This window comes from Nothoprocta perdicaria, unplaced genomic scaffold, assembly GCF_003342845.1.
Source record: "Nothoprocta perdicaria isolate Ctin4 unplaced genomic scaffold, notPer1 scaffold_158, whole genome shotgun sequence".
Classification (NCBI taxonomy): domain Eukaryota; kingdom Metazoa; phylum Chordata; class Aves; order Tinamiformes; family Tinamidae; genus Nothoprocta; species Nothoprocta perdicaria.
The window spans coordinates 268,156-292,311 of NW_020454738.1; the positions used below are offsets into that span (position 1 = coordinate 268,156).

Genomic DNA, 24,156 nt, shown 5'->3' on the forward strand with positions numbered 1-24,156 from the left:
CCACGGGCCATGGTGCGGGTGCCGTGGGGCGTGCTGCTCGCCGCCGCGCTGCTCGCCGCCGCGCTGCTCGCCGCGGGCAGGTGAGCCGGGCTGCGCCGGGCTGCGCGAGATGCCTCGGGATGCGCCGGGACGCGCGGAGCGCCGGGATGCGTCGGGATGGGTCGGGAGGGGTTGGGATGGGCGGTACTCCCAGGCAATGATGTGCCGGGATGCGCGGTGGGCCAGGATGCGCGGGGCGTCAGGACGATGATGCCCTAGGATGCGCGGGGCGCTGCCGCCCCGTGACGGGCTGCCCCCTCTCTTGSGGAAATGTCCCCTTTCCCTGTTGGAGGGCAGCGGCCATTCCCGGAGCAGCACCTCCCGCCTCTCAGGTTGCCACCTGGTCACTCCGTGTCCTCCCGCTGGGGCTCTTTGGTCGCTACCACTTGACTAAGAGGCGCTGAAGCCTACACTGCTCTACAGCCGATGTGACCTGGTCGTGGTTTCATGGRGCTGAATGCACTTAGCAAAGTCATCAGGGCTTTCCCACTGGCTCAGCCGCTGCAGAATTAAGTTTAGGTAAAATAGCAGCACCAAGGATTTTTTCTCTGCAATGGAGAAAAATGGGATCTCTGGTACACACTGAGGATAGGCATGATGGGAACAGTTACAGTAAGTGTAGAAAGGTATGAAGAACTAAAGCGTTTCAATTGCATGTATGAATAGATCCTTCAAAATCAATGTGCAAGAATTAAGACAATTCTAATACTCTGCAGGCACAGGTAAACTCCTAAAACAGAGTATCCTTTTGAGAGAGGCTGAATAAAACTCTTGACTTAGAAATTAAGCCATTCCAGGATTTTGCCTCCTGAATTTTCGACAGTTAAATCAGAGGCCACAAATATTGCAGCAAAATAGTAACTAGTGAAAGGGGAATCCACAGTGGTTAATTACAAAGTTTTCAAGGTGCTGCCTGGTATATTTGCTTAGAGTCAGTTTTGTGAACAGTTTTGGCTGCTACCAGCAAGTGGAAATCTCCTCTTCCAACACCCTCAAGGCTGCCAAGAGGAACTTTTCAGGAACTGCATAAGCCCCTGAATCTATAAACTCCAGACTTGCTTTTATAGGAAACATATATTCTCTTGGAGCAGAGCACCTTTCTCAAGGGATTATGCTCCTGCTATGCCTTGAGATTTTGTGGCTTTGTATTTCACACACCTTGGAAGGTGTGTAACTGTAAAAGGAGATCAGTATGTTCCTCCAGAAGAAAGAGTAGCCTGGAGTTAGCTGAGTCAAATATGGATGTGTTGGATTAAAAAAAAAAAAAAAAAAAAAAAAAAAACCACCAAGACATTGTTTCAAAGTAACTCAGGAAGCCTGCAGTTGGGATTAATTGCTCTGCAACATTGTCTCATCTCTCATCCCAGCAGATATAGGGAGGGGGATTTTTTTTTTTTTTTTTTTAACTAGGATTATCATTCTATTCTTTCTGTAGTGAGGAAGGGGAAAGGAGAGTTTTTAAAAATCGTTATGAAAGGCTTAAATGATGGGGTTATAGTTAAAGAGGGCAAAGATATGATACTGGATCTGAAGAAAGGAAAGGATATAGTAAACATCAGAACTATTTTGAAAAAAAAAAAAAAAAGAAAGAAAAAAGAATACATTTTGGTTATTTCTGTCCCCAAGAGGTGAGAGTTTCATATCTGGACTTTTATATTAAATTTTCTATTCTGAGAACTTGCTTTAAGGAATTTTGTGGCCACTGGAAGCCATAGAGGACTTCCCTGACGCATATASCGACCCAAAGTTTTTATCACTTGGTGTTTCAGAAAGAGCTCACGGTGAAGCAGGACTGTCATTGCACTGTGTATCTGAAACTGGCTAAAGGAGGATCTGTGAGACTCATTAGATGTTGGCAGATGGATTTTTTGGGTTTTTTTTGTTTTGTTTTGTTTTTGTTTACTTAGCAGTGTGTGGCCGGTGATTTTTTTCTTGAAGAATATTGCTCTTCAAATAAATTTATTAAATAAAATCTATGCCTTCTTTTGGCAAAATGTTCAAATGTTTCTCTGTGTGACATAAGATCCTAATACACCTCTTGGAAATGCGTTACAACTTGCTAAGTAGTAAAATAACATATTTTTGTCATTTTATCTACATGGTTGGATCAAAATTTTAGGTAGGTTATTTGACATTTGTTGATTGCAAGCAGCAATGTCCAGAAACTTCTTTTGAGGAAAAAAAAAAAAAAAAAATCAAAGAAAGGGATAATATCCTGTCCTTATAGTCAATTGGAAGTTCCTAATAATATAAGAGAGACTATTTTTCTTCAGAAGCATGCAACTATTGCGAGTGCAGGAGCTGAGCAAAAGTATCTTAAAGAGATCTTAGAAAACACTAAATCTATTCAGCAGCCGTGTCTACAAGCAAAACAAACAAACAAAAGGTTAAAAGTTTAAAACTTTAATGTTTCTCTCCACAGAAGGCTTTAGTAAAAGACAAAAGCTTGATATGATCTGAAGACAAATTTGTCTGAAGACATATTACTGTATGTTGCATCTCAGATGCTAACTGACTTCTAGTATCTATGTGGATAAGTCAGCATTGAAGACCTCCTTGTTCATTTCTCCTCCACAGCTGTTACTGTCACATAATCTCATTCAGAGAGGCCTTAAACCCTGTGCAATCASTAATCCAAGAATGTAGGGGATAACTTTTTTTCACTGCTGGGGTTTCTACTTCTGTTTATTTTGGTTAGTTTATTAGGATTATAGTCCAGCACTGTCATTGTGCTTGGAGTATTGTATTGATTGTTTCTACTTAAAAATAGCTCAGATCTTGCTTATGTCAAAAACCAACTTTGAGAAGCCAAGGCAAAAAATATTTTTATTTACTGTRTAGAAGAATGGAAGCAGTAGAAATACTTTGAGCTACATAAAATCTATGGATCAGTAGGTACAAATATACAGCTACATTTTAATTCCTCCTGTCCTCTTCACCAGTTACTCTAGTGGTAATGTTTTCTTTTGTGGTTGTTTCTCTGTATTTATTCTATGGGAGACAGCTGTCCAACCATATCAATCATAYTAAGCTGAAAGATGCCTCTAACCATGTAAACTTTCTGAACACTTTTTTTTTTTTTTGAAGTACATAGATCTTTTTTTTCCCCACAGTGAGTGACTTTATAAGAAGTCAAACATAGTAGTTTGAAATTTTGTCTCCTGGTATTGCTCCTATCTCTGTTTATATAACATTATATATCTATGTGAGTTTACCTGKCTTCTGAGGTAAAATTTATATTTTTCATGTTATTCCAGACTGGAATAACTTTTCTCAGCAATGGGTTACGAATACTGAACAGCCTCATTTAGGCCTATGTTTCTGTCATTACAGACAACACCAGAGCCTTCTCGTTTTGTGAAAGAAACTGCCTGCCTTAAGAATAGCTAAGCATTATTCTGCAAGTGCTTAATTGCCTTCCAAGACCATCTTCCCTCTCACAGCTTATGTAGTTACTCTTATGCCCACCTCCAAGTACTGAGGGCCAATCTATTTGTTCTTGTTCTTGTGCTATTCTCCAGTCTTAGAGTTCTTCCTTCTTGCTCTGGTTTTGAGCTGACTGACATTTAATAAGAAACAAGCAGTTTCCCTCTTTTGGTTTATGAAACTGAAGCAAAATTCTTCACATGCGTTCTAAAATGGGCTTTSTATTTTTCATATCTCATAGTATTTAATAACTATATAATCATTCTATATCATATATAATTCATATTTCTTCCACATCTTTTTCTTTCACATTTTCTTCCAAACTGAAACATTACTGAACACTACTGGACTATACAACACCAATGAAATGTTGACTGACATAGCTGAAGGTTCCACTGTTTTGTTTTAATTTTTTTGTTTGTTTGTTTTGTTTTTCTATGTTAGTGACTCATAATAATCTTGTGACAGCTAATACAGGCAGGTCTTTCCCTGTCACCTCAACTATTGAGGCCCTGGCTTATTGTAGTTGCTCTTCTCGTTCATCTCTAATGTACTTTGTACTGTTAAGTACCATCCTACTGATATCAGTAATGTCAGAGCCACATAAAATAGGTTACCCCTCAGCCACTTGGACATCCTGCATGTCTCAGTCTGTGACCTCTTCTTACATTCTGATCCAATGCCAGAATGTTGTGATGCTATCACCAACCTGCAGAGTTGGGGTTTTTTTTTTTTTTTTTTTGTCTTCAGCCCCATGTTTAAGCTGCAAGTTCTTCAAATAAGGCATTTTTCTGATGCTGAGTGGACATCAGAAAATCTTGTGTAGCAATCTTTTTTAGGACTCTAGGTACTCCTTGTGAAATAGTACACAAATAATATCACGCAGGAAAGGATCAGAGAGTCAGGCATCTCCAGTCTGCATTGCATATCCATGTAATATGCAGGAGGCGCATGTGACTTTCTCCCTGTATGGATCTTCCTTCCTGAATGAACGTCCTCTCTCTACTTGCTTCTGTTGTATAAAATTCTGAAATTCTGGCAGCTGATGACTGATTCTTCTTATGATATTAAAAATGTCTTCCTCATGGGAGGGAGAGGATGACCTGGCCAAAATGGTTTTGCTCACAGACTTTGGGATGCAGGAGCATTCACAATGACCGAGCTCATCTTTTGCTGTACTTAAAGCTCATCTTTAAGTCAACACTTGTTGCAGAATTCAGAACAAATAAAAGACCTTGTCCAGGTACTTTAAACCTTCTAAACCTTCTGTTTTCATGTATTTCATTTTGAAGTGAATTCTTAAATAAAAGCAAGTTTGTCTTCCGGTAGAAATGAACATCTCATAGTTAAGCTAACTTAAAACAATCTTTTCAGGGTGTCTGTAGGACAGGTRAATTCAGAGGGGCTTTCTGGGGTATAAGCAGAACACAACTTTTTTGACTAGCATAGTCAACTTTTTTGACTTGCAAGTGATGCAGGGAAGCATTTGTGCTGGTACAATACTGAATTGAAACAGATATGAACAAAATGAAAAGGGCTTTTATTTTTCTATGGGTTCAGAGGCCATCAGGGTCTTGTTTTTAATCCCATGCAGTAGTCATGATTGTTTTGATGTATGTATTCTTCTATTTGAAATGAGGTTGTGTTTAGCCCTRCAAGCTAAATCACCAGACATGTGCCAAAGGCTGGGTGACCTTTGAGATGCTTAACTTAATACCAAAATATTTTTACATGTCAGATGTCAGGAAAACACCTTTTCWTTAAGGGGGGAAGGGGGAGGGGTCTCTGCTACATGAGTTTTGCATTTCTCCTGGACTCTCTTCTCCTGTCAATAGTTCTGCCTGTAAAGGCAGCTCTGCAGTGATATCTGTATCTTTGAAAGTGTGTATATTTAAACAGAGTTATTTATACTAGTGATGCTTGTGGGATAAAACATTTTCTGGGACAGAAAATTCTGGACTCTATGAAGCRGAATGTATTTTAAGTTGTGCTATGGAAAAAAGTGTAGGGATAAAAGACTTAGGGTAGAGAASAGAATTTCATAAAGGGGATAAGCATGTGATCGAGACAGGCAAATAATAGCAGAGGACGAAGGAGATCGCACTCACAGGGCACCTTGTAGCTTAGAGTAGTCTCTAGAAGACTTGCACAGTTGTGGGTTTCCACTGGATTTACAGCTTTGGCAACAAGTGTTACTGGCCTGCCAACATTTGCAGCTGTTGATCTGTTCTAAAATTTTGAACTACATAGACTTATTGGCAGATTAAATTAACCTTTGCATGGCCAGAGAGTCCCCAAAACACCAGAAAACACATGGACTGCCCTTGCATTAGTTTTGTAACTGGTCTGCACATATGCCATGGCTGTCTTTATGTCACTGTAGCTTGTGCTRGGGCAATGGATGACCAGAAAGCTGCTTTTCAATGAAAACACTTTTTTCACCTTCCAGAGTAGCAGAGCTGGAAGGTATGGCCTCATATAGTCAATCCTGATTCTTCATCCGATACAAATTGCAGTAGCCTCACTAATGGCACTCGTATTAAAAAYGACTCATTCTAGCTCTCTTTTCACCCTGCTTTTCATTAGAAGGATTTTCTAATTCACTATAGACTCAAGTGTAATTTATCCCCTATTTCTTCAACCAAATGCAACTATACCCTCCATTAAGGAACACTGCTGACTGCTCCAAGAGTTGGGGAAATGAAAAAACAGACAAAAAAGGGAGAAACAAAAAAAAAATGGACAAAACATGAGGGATGTGTACAACAGAGTGTGTGAAGCAACGTGTGAAAGTGTGTTTGCCTACTGGAGCTGGTCTTTATCCTTCCTTATGCAGCTCAAGAGCTCGTGGGCAGATGGTGGCAGTGGCCCAACCTGGGCTGTGTCACTTTGGTTCTAAGTTGGATTGTTGCTATGGCTGGAGAAGGAACAACAAGGACCACTGTGAAGGTAACATCAACACTTTATGCTTGTCTTTTCTCTATGGCTGTGTACTCACTAGTAATTAAGTGTTTTCACATGAGGCTGCCAAAAGTTATGGAAAGAAACCTTGCGCTGGAGTGAAATCTCTAATTCAGTGAGAGCGAAGAAAATATGTTCTAGAGACAATCTCCTTAAAAACAGTCTTGGATGAATAATGCCAAACAGTAAAATAAAGATTCATAAATTCTCAGATCTGGAAGGTAACATTTGTCTAACTTCCCAAAGATCCATGACCATGAGATTAGAAATATACCTTCTGTTACAGCTCTCAAACCATAAGCACTAAAGATRCAGTGTCCTCTAATGCTATATACAAAGGCCTGAAGCATTTTATCCATTGGTATTCTTTATCTTCAGAAGTACCCAGCCTCTGAGAAGCAGTAGGCTTCAAACTTCTGAAAATATAAATTAAAAACCAAATGATACCTGCACCTGACTTGAACTTGGATAGCCAGACAGCATTCTGGTCTGCAGATTGTTCATTTAATGAAGAATCAATTATTTATTACAAGTTTCTAATTTAATAAACCTCTGAAGATTCCAAGAAGAAGGTAATGTGGAATATCTCTCTGGCTGTATTYATGAAGGCACAAAAGTCATAAAATATGGGCTTTAGGACTCTTTCTCAGCTGTTATGACACCTGTTGTCCCAGTCATTTTGGCATTGCATATCTAGTGAATTTGAATAGAGACTTTGTGTCATTAGTATCTGAAAATCATCATACTGATATCTAAAAGAGAAAGATACCAAAAAAGTCTCTGTTCTGTATGTATGTACAGCTTGTTGAAAAAAAGACTAATGAACATCTTTATTGATAGTTTTATATTGCCCGATTTTTTGTGCCAGTGAATACCTGGAGGTACAAGTTGTAAATACAGCTTAGATGAGCCAGTGGAGAAAGTTGTCTCATTTTAAAACAATAGACTGTTTTCTTATCAGACTCTAGTTTGATAAAATTTAGAATTGTTCTTTGGCAAACATTTAAATTACAATGTATTTTTTAATTGTAAATTGAGAAGGAGTGATGTTCTCTGCTTTATAGTTAATACTCTGTTGATCTCATGTTATGACATTTCGCATTCAGAGGCAAGGGTGGTCTTTAACTATGCCCTAATTTGYAGATTTAGTGGCTTAATATTTCTGAATAAATCTTTAAATGTAAGACTGGACTACAGCTGTAAGAATTCTAACATACAATATAGTAGGTAACATCATGTCTCTCGTCTTTCCTATACTTCACATAATTTAGTTACATGAAGCAGCTGGAGATGCATCTCTCTATATTTCACTTTTTTATACATTTTTTCAGAGCTAGTGCTGGTTTAAATGCATGTCTACTTTACTTTTGCTGGAAAAACGTCATCAAATTGACCTGAAGAGATTGTTCATCTGAGTTACTAAAAACAAAGTCAAACCTTGATAAAAACAACGTTTAATTTTTTATTAATGATCCAGAGAACTGAGAGCTAGAAAACATTTTCTCTTCAATTCATCCAAGCTTCTCACAGCTACTTCATTTCACTGTAAATCTGATGCAAATATATGCTTTGGGACATGTGGTAGCAATAGTTTTCTGATCATTTGATGGATGTGCTCTGGAGATTCTGCCATGGGATGGACATGTTCCTCAACTGTAAGTGGGAAGAGAAAACAGTGGAAAATTGCTGACGGGTAATAAGCTGTTGATGGTTGCAGGAGAGCTCTTGTCTCTTCCCACCTTGAGGTGTCAAGCATAGAAGGTCAAGATGTTGGCTAGCTGCTCCTCAGATGCAGCTTTCCCAAAGCAGGAAAAAGACAACAGCACAATGCTGTGAAGTGATTATGTAGCACTACAGAAAGGACCATGTGGAAGAGAGCTAAAAGGGGTCTCTTTTCCAAGTCTTCACCTACCTRGAAAAGCACACGCTCGTGTAATCTGAACCAGCCTCACTTTTCCCCAGGAAGAAATATCCACAGATCAGTAGCTACCATGTCCAAGCTAGAGAGTGAGGAATRGATGATGTTGAACTTATGCAGCAAGCTTTTATTCATCAAAGAAAGGCAAAATTTCTTCTTAAAAAGAATATTTCTAACTTTTTTCCTTTTTTTCTCCTTTCTCTGCCTGGTTCCTTCAGCTGTCTGTAGACATGGCTGCAAGTATGGCGAGTGCGTGGGACCAAACAAATGCAAATGCTTTCCTGGATTTACAGGGAAAACCTGTAGTCAAGGTTGGTGCATATGGTGAGACCACTCCAGAAATCAGACTGTTATTGTTCTGTCCCCTTATCTTATGTGAATGATTGTGTTCTCTTCAAAAATAGTAAAGCAACAATTTCTTGTTTATGTAGAAGAGCTTATCGTTACAGCACTTGTCTTGGATGCTGAACATGTAAGCTTCAGGCTTCCTTCAGTGCTCAGAAGTCTGAGCCTACATCATGTGTCTCCTGCAAACTGATAACCAGGGCAAACAACTCATGTCATTTGTACAGGTTTRTACAGAGAGATTGTATAAGAAATTCTTTGAAGAGCTGTACTTGCATCCAGAACCCATTTTCTTTCCATWACTACCCTCTTTCTTCTCAGGAAGGATTTCTAGACATATAATTTCTCAAATTGCTGAGGCCAATGCCATCACTTTGCATATGCTGAATGGTATTTTTTTGAGAATACATAACTGTGAGTCTTTGAAATGCATGTTCAGAAATACCATATGTTTTTTTCTGATACAATATATAAAACATCCGTGCTGGGTCAGATGAAAGGGACATGTTACTGTGCACAGAGAGAGGATAGAATACTTCAGTGCAAATGAGTGATCTGGAAGTGCCATGGAGGAAGAATGAAGTAAGGGCCAGATTAATGTATGTCTTTTATTGGTACCCTCCTTAGCAGCTGTATTCTTTGCTTGAAAATGTTAAATTGACATACTAAAATCACTTTTTCTTTCAGAATTTACTTAAAACAATCCCATTGTAGAATCCTTTTATATCCTTGAAATAACATGCTATGAAGTTATCCTGTTAAATATTTTAGAAAACTCCTCTCACTTTTCCTCTTGCGCATTTGTTGTTGCTTAGAGGGAAATTCTTTGGTACCTCTAGAGAAAAGCTAATAGATATGCCTAATAGGTATGCAGATATGTATGCCTAATACATATAACCATATGTACGCCTAATAGATATAACCATTTTAAGCTTCAACCTCTAAATCAAAAATTGAGTTGGCAGCCTAGGAGTTACCTAAAAGTAACAAATAAGGCCCCAACTCATAGGACCTCCTTGTGCAGGTACTCCAATTGTGTGGGATGTTCTCTGTGCAAGGACATCAGCTCTGTGTAGGTGTAGATTCGAAGTATGAGGCTTAATGGAAACCCTTGGTAGACCTATATTCATGGCCATGGCAGAGCTTCTGCACAGTACCATAAAACTTCACCGAATGGTCAGATGAGCCACTGTGGTCCAGGTTCAGAAGCATCAGCATCACTTCACTAAATGCAAAGTGCTTGTTAGCTTCCTGGTGTKTTCTGACTCCTGAAACACGGCCAGGAATTGTTTTAGGAAGCTGGTGGCATGGGCTAGAAACTTGCTGGAGCTGTTCCAGCAGCAGAGCTGTATAGTTGTTCATATGCCAGTGTCAAGGACTGGCATATGCCTGGAGCTGCTGTTTAATTTTCTGATAGGGGCAACCTTGGTCTATTCTTACAGCAAAATGCTTTCTTGAGTAAGCTCAACATGTGATAACTAAAGTAACATAGATAAAGGAACTGCATTAGTCTGCTATCCAGTCTGAGCTAATTAGTCTTATCTGCATACGTTCTCTTGGAGCTCTGTGCTATCTCTGCACTATTGTGCATTTTGCAATGTAGGTGTAGCTAGGCACCTTTGAAAATCTATGGCCAAAGTAAAACTCCTTTTTAACTTTTATTTTTTTTTCCCCTCTACTTTCTTTCTGATATGAGAATCCTGGTTATTAAGTGGAACCGCAGTAGAACAAGAAGCCCAAGTTGGCTGCAAACTAACCGGGTCTGCTTGAAAATGGACAACCTAGCTATGAATAAAGGAATGCAACTCTTCTTCTCTTCTTTTTTTTTTTTTTTTTCCACTGCCCTGGACTGAGCTGGAACAAGTACTTGTACACACATATAACCACAAAGCTTGTACTCTGAATAGCCTGCTTTTAATCTGGCTGTCAGGCTACATAAACATGAGAAGAGATGCTTCTCTTGTTACAACTGGAACTGTGCAAGCTCAGGACTTGGAGATTTGCATATTTACTGAAATTATGTTACTAGTCACATGTGTCATTAGACACATGGAATGGTCTGTGTACGCTGCTGTATTTTGTCATACTAATAATGTTTCAGATATGCGAGACATAGCTGTCAGTTCACAGAAGTCACAAGTACAGATGTGCTATGCTCTATTCTCAGTAGGCCCTGTTCTCAGGAGAGCTTATACCACAAGCTTGATCTTAGGGTTGTGTTTTTCTCCATGTGCAATGTAGCTAATAGGAATTTGCCACGTCTTTCAAAGCCTGTTAAATACAGCTTCTATCAAAGCCTTTTAAATCCTAGATTTTGAAAAGGAGTTAAGATAAAGTCTTTTTATTCCTGAAATCACATGGCCTTTCACCTCTCCCAAACAGCCTTTCACTCTTCATGCACCACAGAAAAGATGTCTCTGGTTCACTTTATCTCAATCTGATTTTGTTCTTACTCTCATATGCTTTAGCAGTTCTAGTGCAGAGGTCAGCTGGAGAACCAAATCCCCAACTAGAAAGCAAGAAATTCAGAATAATAACTCCCAGAAAATATTGTAAATGTAATTTTCTCCTCCTCCTAAAAACTAGCAGAGGTTGCCAGAGTTTGCATTAGTTTCCAGGTGTAGCAGTCTGTGTATGTTAATTTTCTAGCACTCTCTCAGCCAGATGGTCCCTTGAAATCTCATCTTCTGGCTGTCTGACTCATTTTCCATGCAAATGATAGTACTGTGGGGAATTTAAGGCATTAGGAGGCAATATTATCAATCCATATGTGTATATGTATGTGTATGTGTGTGTGTATGTATGTATAAACCAGGTRCTAATTTCCTTTCAATGACTTCTTGCAGATCTGAATGAATGCGGCCTGAAACCCCGTCTTTGTGAGCACAGGTGTATGAATACCCATGGCAGCTACAAGTGCTACTGTCTTAACGGGTACATGCTTATACCAGATGGAAAATGTGCAAGTAAGTAAACAACAGATAGGACAGGAACACCAAAGTCACCATACTTGCATCTGATCRCAGTAGTTTCTTCTCTAGTTTACTTAAGATATGCCTCAGCATCCTGATTCCATCTCTACCTGAGGGGGCTTTTGCATTTGGCAGTATATACAGATGAAGTAAACTAGGTCAGAGCTGTATTTTTGGTGTTTAGAGACATTTCTGTCCTATGCAAATAAAAGCCTTTGTTGTCAGTTCAATTGAAGGACAGCTTGTAAAACCTTGGTGTCCAGTCCTGCCAGTTCATCTGTCTTGAGTAAGATGAATGAACCTCTACAAACGAAAAACCACTTCACTCTGCACTTTACTATGCTGAAATTTATCCTATTGCTTCTTGCTTTCCAATTAGTTTAGCTTCTTTGAGTGCTGATATTCTTCCCACAGCTGGCATCAGCTGCCTACACACAATTTTCTACTCAACTGGGTCTTATTGAAGTTGTATTTCTATCAATTTCCCTTGACCTAAGCCAGCATGTGATGGAAAGCATTCTGTTTTCAAACTCAACACATTTTTTCAGACTTGAGGAAGCTTCTTATCTTTCTATAACAGTTTTGTTGGGGGAAAATTATCATGTTCTGATTCCAAAGAACTTCCATTTTTCTAAGCAGAAATTCTCATTGTTTTATTCAAACAAATATGTTGAGGACAATGTTGCTCCTTTTGCCTCAAATCCTCTGATGTAAATCTCCTTAACAAGATGGAGACCACCTAGTTCAAGCTGTTAACCTGACTATTACTATGTAGGCATCTGCACATACCATCTTGTCTATAACTCTCATTATTACATGTAATTCTGAAAGTGGAGGTACTTCTGATGTGCTTTTCTTAAAATGAAATTAGCATCTTCTTTTAAGATGCAAGTCAGTGTTCAAGGGTTTGTGATTTGTTTTTATATCAAACAAGTAGGCAATTGTTTCAAGTTTTTCATTTGCAAAGAACCTCTGCAAAGTTCTATTTCCCTGAACACAAGTAGGGGGAAATAGCAGATTAATTTCTTTGATCATGCTTCCCTCTCTTTAGGTAAGCACTTCCAAACTCTTCTACTCTCCCCGATATCATACTACTGATGCTTTCTGGGTATCTTCAAGRGTTTAGAAATGTGTCGCTATGTATTTATGATACTTCTGGCCTTCTGGCGAGGCATGTCAGAGACAACAGGAAGGGTTTCTATAAGTATGTCAACAGCAAGAGGAAGACAAGGGAAAATGTTAGTGCACTGCTGGATGGGGAAGGGGCCTTGGTGATGGAGGATGCCGAGAAGGCAGAGTTACTAAATGCCTTCTTTGCCTCTGTCTTTACTGCTAAGGCGACYCCCCATGAACTGCAGGGCTCAAGTGGAAGAGATATAAATGGGCGAGAGGAAGACCTTCTGCGGGCTGAGAAGGATTGGGTTAGGGATCACTTAGACAAACTGGCCACTCAAAAATCTATGGGCCCAGATGGGATGCACCCAAGAGTGCTGAGGGGATTGGCTGAGGTTATTGCTCAGCCTCTCTCCATCATCTTTGAGAGGTCCTGGAGAGCAGGGGAGGTGCCCGAGGACTGGAAAAGAGTCAACATCACTCCAGTCTTCAAAAAGGGCAAGAGGGAGGAGCCGGGCACTTACAGGCCGGTCAGTCTCACCTCCGTCTCTGGAAACGTGATGGAGCAGTTCATCCTAGAGAGAATCTCCAGGCATATGAAGAAGAAGAAGGCGTTGAGGAGCAGTCAGCATGGATTCACCAGGGGGAAGTCATGTGTGTTGAATTTTATGGCCTTCTATGATGGGATGACTAGCTGGCTGGATGAGGGGAGAGCCATGGATGTTGTCTACCTTGACTTRAGCAAGGCTTTTGACACCGTCTCCCATACTATCCTCATACGGAAGCTCTGGGAGAGTGGACTAGATGAATGCACAGTGCGGTGGATTGAGGGCTGGCTGAATGGCAGAGCTCAGAGGGTGGTGATACATGGGGCMGAGTACAGTTGGAGGCCTGTGGCCAGTGGTGTCCCCCAGGGGTCAGTACTGGGCYYRGTGCTGTTCAATTTGTTCATCAATGACATGGAGGAGGGCACGGAGYGCACCCTGAGTAAGTYTGCAGATGAYACCAAGCTGGGTGGAGTGGCCGACACTCCGGAGGGCTGTGCTGCCATYCAGAGGGAYCTGGACAGGYTGGWGASTTGGGCAGAGAGGAACCTCATGAGATTCAACAAGGACAAGTGCAGGGTCCTGCACCTGGGGAGGAATAACCCCAGGCACCAGTACAGATTAGGGGTCGACCTGCCGGAAAGCAGCTCCACGGAGAGGGACCTGGGAGTCCTGGTTGACACCAAGGTAACCATGAAGCAGCAGTGTGCCCTTGTGGCCATGAAGGCCAATGGGATCCTGGCCTGCATCAGGAGGAGTGTTGCCAGCAAGTCAAGGGAGGTGATTCTACCCTTCTACTCAGGTCTGGTGAGGCCTCACCTGGARTACTGTGTGCAGTTCTGGGCTCCCCAGTATAAGAGGGATGTGGAGCTTCTAGATAGGGTCTAGCGGAGAGCAACTAAGATGCTTAAGGGAATGGAACATCTCTCGTACGAGGAGAGACTGAGGGAGCTGGGCCTGTTTAGCCTGGGGAAGAGAAGGCTRAGAGGGGATATGGTTAATATGTATAAGTTCAGGAAGGGAGAATGCAGGGAGGAAGGAGATAAGCTCTTTTCATTCAGCCAGMGATAGGACGAGAGGTAATGGCCATAAGCTGGAGCACAGGAAGTTCCGTCTCCAGGTGAGGAGGAACTTCTTTACTGTGAGGGTGACAGAGCAGTGGAACAGGCTGCCCAGGGAGGTTGTGGAGTCTCCTTCTCTGGAGGTCTTCAAAACCCGCCTGGATGCCACCCTGTGCCACATGCTCTAGGTGTCCCTGCTTGAGTGGGAAGGTTGGACTAGATGATCTCTAGAGGTCCCTTCCAACCTTGAATATTCTGTGATTCTATTTTGCAGTGTAATACTTCTCACAGACAAGATCTAGAGCCCCACAACTCTATTTAGAGGCTAGTCCCCGAAGATATTTACTTGCCAATCTCCATTCCATAAAGCAGCTTCATACTTATTTCAGAGTAAAGGACATTCTGTACGTCCATCAGRTTAAAAATTTTTATACCAGGTAATAATATTTTTTATACAAGAACCATACTTAATGTAGAACAGTATGTTTTCTGTCTGGCAAAACTGTAGCCTATAGCAAAGGGAAAAAGAAGCTTTCTTCTACTTTGAACACTTYTGTATCTTTGAGTATGGAAATACCATCAAGAAAACACAGAACTTGGAGCAGAGGAGTAAGAGCAGATAAAGAAAGATCAAAATCAAAAGGTGAGAAAGGGGATTTAAGATCTATTTCAAGGACTGCTGAATTATATTGTTAAAACATGTTTTATGTATGAACAGCTTGATTATTGGCTGTTGAGAATGATGAATGGAATTCTGTTTTTCTGATGAGTTTTCTGCATTCATGCAAGTCTAATTTAATAATAAAACTTGTGTAATCCAAGCCTGGAGGTTTTTTTATTTTTTTAATACTTTTTTCAGGCTCCAGGACATGTGCCATAGTAAACTGCCAATATGGATGTAAAGAAGTCCAAGGGGAAGTACAGTGTCTTTGTCCATCAGTGGGCCTTCAGTTGGGACCAAATGGGAGAACATGCATTGGTATGATTAAAAAGTTTACTGTCTGCTGCTTTTCTGTAGGATGCCAAAAAATATATATGGAGAGGTTAAAAAATAATTAGGCATCCTCACCAGCATGAATAGTTACCCCCACTTAAGATGCTACTTACCAATACTTTTTGGTTGAATTAATTATACAATTATATGAATGGTTTACATGTTGAAAGGATTAACATGTCACACGGAAAATAAATTTTAGCTCTAATAAGCTGAAATGATATTATGCCTAACATTTCAGACAACAGATTAAATAAATACATCAATCAAGAGACACTGCTATCTAAAAGGACAGTTACATTTGAGTTGTTTTCCATAATGTACAGCTGCAATAGCAATATGYACATCAATTTTGTATGGCCTGAGAGGGTTTTAGCACTTTCAGGAGTTACAGAGTAAATCCATATGGCTTTACATTCAAACTATAAAGAACATTGTTCATTTCTTTCAAGTTAAAAAGGTTTGTAATGAGAAATGTCCTGCTCTAAGCAATCAGCAAAGCTCTCAGGATACTGCCTAACATAGATAACATTTCTTTGAATTATTTAAGAGCTATTTGAAGGGGAACAGTATTGTGGTATGTATTCATATACAATAGCTGAGTATTTCTCTTAAATATTCCTCTGAATTCTTCAGACACCTATTTTTATTCTCTTGTATTATGTTTATTTGTATTTACCTTGCCTGATCAAATGGATCTAGAAGAATATTGCTAAAAATTATCTAAGATAAAATAGACAAAATTATTGTCCTGTAGCTGAAAATGTCATGCTCCTTCTTCATGCATGACTTTCGGTAGGTCACTTTTTTTTGTAATCAGTTCTCCATTTCTAAAATGGAAGAGATTGCAACTTCCTGTCATGATGATAAATCCTTAAAAGATTGTAAAGTACTCTGAGGTATTAATCACAGAAACTATAGACATATAAATCCTTGTTCTCTGTTAATTTTAACTTAATCCTCTGAAAACGCTGCACTAATCTTGGGTCTGAAGAGAAGAGCAGCACACTGTTGTGTGCACTTTCTCTGTTYTACATGTATATAGGTAAAAAAACAAAGCAAAATCCTAACATTTATGGATCCAAATCATCGTTCACAGTGGGCAGGGTATCCACTGTCAGTTGCCCTAACTCTTACCATGCCAGGTTTCAAGATCTTCCATAAAGTTACYTCACATTCTGCTGCTTCATTCCCATTACTACATGCAAATGCATCCCAAAGCCCCAKTTATGGGGCTTTTTCATTATCGTTATACAAGTTCTATGTGACAGCAAAGACCAAAGCATCCCTGTGTAAATCCCACTAGTTCTTTCGTCCTGTTTTGCCTTCTCATGGATCTGACCAGTGTCTGTTCTCCTGCTCTAGATATTGATGAATGTTCCAGTGGCAAAACTCTTTGCTCTTACAACCGCAGATGTGTCAACACGTTTGGAAGCTATTATTGCAAGTGTCGGCTTGGATATGAACTGAAATATATCAATGGCCATTACAACTGCGTAGGTAAGATTTAGCCCGTGAATTTTTCTTCTTTATTTCCTTTTTCATTCTCACGCCATGCACCTTTCCTTTCATTGCTTTAAGTATGTTGATCTAGTCTGAGGATACTAGCTCACAAAATAGAAATGTCTGAATAGTCAAGATTTATCTGCAAACTAATCTTGTAAASAGTCTGCAAACCTGAATCTCACCCTCAGACATGCCATTTTTTTGAGCAAATCTTTCTTCTTCTTGTCTCCTTCTTGACCTGCATTATGCAGAAGACTTGTTCATAAAATTGAATCAATTTATATAAAACTAAAATGGTACAAAAATTTGTGCAGCAACTTGGCTCCCTCCTGTGGAAGAAATCAGAAAATCTTGTGATGCAGCAAAATCAAATGCAAAAGGAGAATTTTGCTTCTACTTCGATCAGTTACTTCTAATGTCTATTTATTTTTGTTGCCACTATTTTCTACACAATTATTCCTAGTTATACTTTTTTTTTTTTTTTTCACATAGCATCATATATACGCCTGGAATGTTAGAGGTAGATGATCTCAAGACCTCATCCTGCCCAATGCTACTTTCAATTACATTTTGTCTAGTGTGAGTGAAAGTGAGAGGCAAATATGAGGACTAAGGGTTTTTATGTTTGTTTGTTTTTTTCCATTGATATCACTCTTATTCTCCTGGTGCCTTTTGTATTTTTGTTACTACAACAGCATGTGCAATCTATAATCTGAATACTATTCTCATTCACAAAATCTGTAAAATTCATTTTGTTTTTACTGGGCTGCTCAACACCTTTCATGGATACATAAGCAGTTGTGCAACTGCAGCTGAACTTAAGTARTCTTTCCTCATGGTCCCTGGTCTAACAGCAGAGCCTACAATATCAGAAAACTGATAATAGGCAAAAGTAGGCTGTCRTGTAGCTTAGGTTTTATGCAGGATTTAATGCTTAGGTTTTAATTTTTCACTAAAATATTTGTATCTATCCCTAGATGTAAATGAATGTGTGGCAAATACACACAAGTGTAACATCCATGCAGAGTGCCTCAATACCCAGGGAACCTTCAGATGCAAATGTAAACAGGGCTACCGAGGAAGTGGATTYGATTGCTCTGGTGAGTACTACTGGAACAGTGTTATATTGCTTTTCTCTAATAACTGAGGGCTAAATATAAGTAGAAATTCCTAGGAAAGATCATGCTGAACAGTGATGCAGGACTATCCAAGGCAAACCCCTCCCTGGAATAATGTGCATATTCCATGAGTCACAGTTCATAAAAGCATTTCTAGGCCTCCCAGTTCAACAGGGACATGGAGCTACTGGAGAAAGTCCAGCATAGTTCTACAGGGATGATCAGGGGACTTGAGAATCTCTCAGATAAGGAGAGGTGAGAGTTTGCCCAGCCTAGAATAGAGAAGCCTGAGAGGGGATCTAATCAGTGTATACAAATACCTTAAGGAAGGGTATCAAGAGGGAGGGGCCAGACTCTCTTCAGTGGTGACCAACTATAGGACAAGAGACAATGGCCATAAACTGAAGCACAGGAAGTTCTGCCTGAATTTGAGGAAAATCTTGCCGGTGAAGGTAACAGAGCCCTGGAACGGGCTGCCCAGAGAAGTTGTAAAGTCTGCTTCTCTGGAGATCTCCAAAATCCACCTGGATGCCACCCTGTGCCATGTGCTCTACGTGTCCCTCCTTGAGCAGGGAGGTTGGTCTAGGTGATCTCTAGAGGTCCCTTTCAGTCTCAGTGATTCTCCGATTCTATGATTTAAGCTCAACTTCATTCTGTCTATGGACAAAATGCAATATAGGTATAAAGGTATAAAATAAAAAAAAAAAAGCAAGAATCTAACTGGAAAAGTGAGTACTGGGTAAGTAAAACCTGAAAAGCTAGATGCTAAAAAAAGGCTCATTTCTAGGGTGGCAATTCCTACATATACACTTCCTTTTTTGAGGTTCTTTTAACCTAGAATATTTCAGTGAGTTATTTTATAATACATCCCTAGAAAGAGCTGGATCTGTAAAAGTGATGGGGAAAAGTCATAAGCTTTGCTATCAGATAAAATATTTTTCAAATAGATCCTCAATATTACCTATAGTTATTCCCRTGGATTGGGGAGAGAATACATTCATATCTTGTTAGCAGTTATCTAAAGAATATTGCAAACATGTTATTGTGGCAGCAGAATTAGCTTTTCATAACAAATGAAAAAATCCTCAATATATAGCTTAATTTTCAAAGTAATATTGCAAGAGAAACTAAGCACTTTGTTTATAATGAGACTTCTCTGTGGCTAAATCTCACACTGCTAAATAATTTAACAAGAGGTAATGTAGTTTGGTACAGAAATTGGGGSAAGTTGTTTATTTAATTTTCTTTGCATGTCAATATACTAACAACAGAAAGCTAATGAAATAGGCTGCAAACAGCGCTGCTGATATGAATATGAGCTGAGATGTTCACTCAGATATGCATGATGTACTGGGAAGTGTTTCTGAGCTGCCTCTAACTTGTTTCATTTAAGAACCTATAGAGGTGTGACCTTTCCAGTGCCCCCTCAGAGGATCCTAGGCATTTCCACATCTGGCCTCTATCTTACTACAATCTATTGCTTTTCTCAGATTCATGTGTTTCCTGATTTCCTYTTGTGTATTGAAAAAAAAATCCTTCACTGCATACTTCTATGTTCATTCCAACCTTTATTTAAAAGTCAGGTCCCACAGGCTTCCAGAAGCAACTAAGAATTCCATGGAGGAAAAAAAATGAACCTTCCCTTAATTCACTTTTTTTTTTTTTTTTTTAAGTAGGAAGTTACAGAATAACGTAAAGAACTACTACTTACTTAAAACTTACAAGCTTTAGGCATCATGCCAAAGAACAATATGATAAAATTCACAATGGACCTTTCTTTTTATTGCCCATCTGGAGACTATATGTAGTTTTGCTGTCCTGTTAATTTGTAAATCCCAAGAAAAGTTTGGGTTACATCATATTGTTTCAAAGCTTAAAAAGCCATTCAGTGGTAATTTTTTTATGTTTCAGTTCAATATGGAGCCAGTGCCAAATACTGCTTCAAATACTGTCCTTCAAGAAATAACACTTACGCTTTTGTCATCCCTGTTTCCCTACTGTAAATACTGATGTTTRTTTTAGTCATATATGTTAGTAATATATGTATTAGTCTTATATGAAATCCCATCGAAGAGATTTGCCCTGGTTTTTTAACTCATCCTTCCCTCAATAAGATGGCAAGAACTTTAGAAATGCAATAAATGATACACATATATATTTTGCCAGATAGTATTCCAGTGTTTAAAAGAGAATAATAGCCTCTCTCTAAAATCTGTACATTAGACTATTCAAACTTGTTGAATCTCTTATGACTCTTTGAAACTGGCATCCTTCATAATGAAGTCTGTAATTTTTTGGAATAATTTTTCAAAATGTGCCCTGCTGATTTCATCTGTACTCAGATCTACGGATTCCCATAACCATACAAATATATTTTGTACAAAGCTCCTAGGCTCTTACCAGGTTTTTGAATATATTGCACAGAATACTAGCTGCCATTCTTCTGTGTCATCTTCAGAATATTTTCCTTTGTACAATATAGCAGAGAGACAAGAGGATGGCATCTGTTCTATATATACTGTTTTGAACTCAACTTTCACAACTCAGTCGTTAGGTATCCTATATAAAGCCATTTTTGTTATCTGGCAATCACGCACTGAAAGTGATGGCAGAAAAAAGTCTTTTAGTCCTCAGCCACCACTTTCTTTTGTTTATCCAGCTCTTGCTTTAATTGTCCCTGAATCAAAGAATTAAAAACCTTTGAGAGCTGAGATATTTTCATACAGGAGTTGTAAATATAAGCTCTTTAAGAAGAGGAGGCCTTTAATCTCCATGCTTCCAAACAGCAGGTGTGTAAGGAAGATCTGCGATGAACAGACTATTTGATTTTCTAAAATTAAATATATMTGACTAAATGCATGAATGTTTGTGAGCAACACCTGTACGTACTGAGGGAAAGGGCCCTGAAAAGCCACTATCTCAGCCCTAGCATCCCAGACTGTCAGAGAACTTGAGCTGTTCGTTTACCCAAGCCCACAGGTTCTGCAGAAGAGAGAGGTTAAGATGATCTGTCCTTTAAAGTGAACAATTCCTACTGCAATTTTTTGATAAAAGGCCTTTATTTCACACCTCAAGCTACTCTAAAATGGCATCTATATTAGGTAATATCTACTAAAATCTACCTAATGCCTTGTTCCTCTTTGTTYTTGACATAAAGCATAAACATTCAGATTTTCACACTGCAGCAGCAAACTGAAGTCTGCAGGSAGGTGCAGACCATACACTTTCATCCATATATGTTTGATGTTCCTGCCAGCTGATTTTCTGCACCGCTTGGTTTTGCACACACAGGAAGATTGGCTTTCTGACACCAAGAAAGGTTATTATACTGAGCTGTAAGAATTTTTCATTTCATTAGGAAGACTTTGAAGCAGAAAAAAAGAGCAGATGTTCTGGTTTGCTGGGCAATCTGTCTTGGCTTGAAAACATCCATATCATCTTTATTAAACGCCTGGAGTTTCATGTTACTGATTATCAAGAAGAAATTTGTTTGGAATGAACTTTTCATGTTAGTTTTTGTTGCTGCATTCTGAATTCAGATTCAGAGACCACATTACATATGAGTGAATTATATAGTGCCTTCTTCATAATATCCTCCAGAGGAAAGGATTGCTTAGTGCAGCATTAGTAAACGGATTACTTTCAGGCATAAGGCAAGCTAGGCAAAGGAAAAAGAAAAAAAACTCTTTTKTTTTTTTTTTTTTTAATTAAAATACGTTTACTTTATACTTGCAATTTCAGCCTGAGAAAATCTGAATGCTCCAGTAAACCAAGGCAGTCTGGTTTTGCTCCTGGGATAATGAACCAAAAATATAGTTGCATTTGACTTAAAGAAAATGTGATTAATTCACACTAATATGTGTGACAAGAAAAGTACATTTGAAAGGGATTAGATGATATCAGCCGGTCTGTTCTTTTTCTCTGAAGCATATTCTTTTTCCCTAGTCAATCGTACTCATGACAGATGTTAATCTAACAATTTTAAAAATTAAAGTGGTATATCTCAGAGTCTAAGTGGCTTGCTCCTAGGTTTTACAATGCTGTAATGTCTTTTTTTTTTTTTTTGTGATATTTAACAGAAAACTCTCCTTGTGTCCTGTAAACTGACTATTTTCCTATCTTCATGTAGAACAGCAGACCAGCAACCTTTCTCTAGACTCTCTTTATGCTGTTACTAGGTACCCTCATTAGTGTAGAATCAATCTTGATGTCCTGTGAATGAAAAAAAAAAAAGCTCATTCCAGCATCCCAACTGCGGTGATTTGATGACAGCAAAAAGAGAGCAATGGAATTTAGAAAGAATTAAAGGGCTTATGTCTTGGACTTCAGCATGTTAACAAACAATTAGAGCTGCTATAAATATGTTAAAATRTCGTATAGGAATCCTATCAATGTGGTTTTGAAGTTTTTTGTTTGAATTTGGAAGATATTTATCTACACTTTATTTAAGACTAGGTGTGAAAAAAAGACCAATTTTAATTTTTATAATTTTTTGTTGTTGTTTTATAGACTAGAACAATCTTTTTTGTTTCTGATCAACATCAGAAGTTGCAAAAATATAAAAAGCAAGTTATCCTTTTGGAATTTTGTAGCAAAGAGGAATCATAAAATACTAAAAATCTGACAAAATTCAGTGCCTTTCAGAGTGTGAGCAAGGAATGTAAGGTCAGAATTTGTGGATGATAGGAAAAATGCTCACTGCTGACACTTGTTATATAGGGAAGCACACCTCTGTGGACAACTTCTAATATCTCACAGATGGAAAAAGGCTAAAGACATTTTTCAAACTCAAGTGTAAAAAACAATATAATGCCTGACCTGTATTGCACACAAGGCCAATTTAACTTACTAAAGAGGATTTGGTTTCATTTTTTTACCACATCAGAAGGTTGTAAATACGACTTAGCTAAGTGCATAGCTAATGCGTATAGATTTGGTTCCGTGCAGAGATTAATTTACATTTCTCGGTAGATAATCTGGATAATCTCTGGAGGTTATAAGGGGCTATTTGGTACTGTTAATAAATACTCTGGTAAKGATTCTTGAGATGAATATTTAATATTTTCTTGTTGATCCTAGTTATCTCTGAAAAGTCTGTGAAGGAAATTCCAAGAACTCCTGGAGCAGTTAAGGACACAATTAAGAAACTTCTTGTACATAAAAATAGTGTGAAAAAACATGAAGCAATGAAGAATGTAATTCCAGAACCAGCCATGACACCAGCTTTTAAGGCCCACTTGCAGCCATTTGATTATGGAGGTGGTACCTATCTTGGTGGGAGCTACAGTGAAAAAGAGACTGAGATTGCTAGAGCAGAGGAGATGGAGGACATAGAAGAGGAAAAAAAGGAAGATTTTGAGAATCAGATCAACCAAGAGCAAAGCATTAGAGGAGATGTTTTTTGTAAGTTTCTTCATCTTTTTTTCTACAATTTTTATTTTAAATATATATACCATATGCATTATAACCATCTTACCTGATTTCTGATAAGGAAAAGAAACTTAACATACCTACTAGTGAGATTAAAGCTACAGAAACTGACTTTTAGGGGTATCTGTTTGTAGTCACGTGAACACAACTGGAGTATTCCATCCTGACAGCTCCTCTGGAGACTGTTCTTTCAGGCCTGGGTAGGTATAAATGTAGCTTTTCCTCATTTTCTTCAGAGAAGGCCCAAGGAAATAGGTTTTCTTATGAATAAGACAGGAATTAGGTTTGAGTCATGACAGGTGTATTCGTCATTCAATATAGTGCATATTGTTCAGAAGAAGAACAAAGACTTTGTTGTCCTTGTGTTTAAAATAATATAGACCGTTTAAAATAAATACTCCTGTTTCTGTACATGTCACTCCTATCAGAAAAAAATAACCACCTACGAGTCATAAAGGTGTTCTAAGATACGGTTTCTTGCCTTGCTGTTTAGAGTTTTCAAATGTATTTTAACCATATTTAATCATAATCATTAATATGTCTGGCTAAGTCTGACATTCTTCAAAGAGGTGGCTAAAAGAGTATTGTAAAAACTATACTCTGCTAATAGTTTATCTATGAAACTTTCTCTTCTCCAAAGTATTGGAATATAATAAAGCCTATCCCATAGTGATTAAAGTTTTGCAAAGTTCTATAATGATATTAATGAATAAAGGAATTATAAATTA

At 38.7% G+C, this 24,156-nt stretch overlaps 1 protein-coding gene and 1 non-coding gene across 2 annotated transcripts in view; one reads left to right on the plus strand and one right to left on the minus strand.

Annotated features, from left to right (window-relative positions):
• Positions 1-9: 9 nt before the first annotated feature.
• EGFL6 (EGF like domain multiple 6) overlaps positions 10-24,156 on the plus strand; it is a 35,750-nt gene continuing 11,603 nt past the window's right edge. The window contains exons 1-8 of the mRNA XM_026035333.1: positions 10-80; positions 6,302-6,414; positions 8,563-8,655; positions 11,536-11,655; positions 15,240-15,359; positions 16,740-16,874; positions 17,858-17,980; positions 23,078-23,401. Coding sequence (XP_025891118.1) covers positions 10-80; positions 6,302-6,414; positions 8,563-8,655; positions 11,536-11,655; positions 15,240-15,359; positions 16,740-16,874; positions 17,858-17,980; positions 23,078-23,401 — 1,099 coding nt within the window. The remainder of the gene's footprint in view (positions 81-6,301; positions 6,415-8,562; positions 8,656-11,535; positions 11,656-15,239; positions 15,360-16,739; positions 16,875-17,857; positions 17,981-23,077; positions 23,402-24,156) is intronic.
• On the minus strand, positions 2,397-2,515 carry LOC112944011. Its single transcript, XR_003248696.1, has one exon. It is a non-coding gene; the product is annotated as a U5 spliceosomal RNA (small nuclear RNA).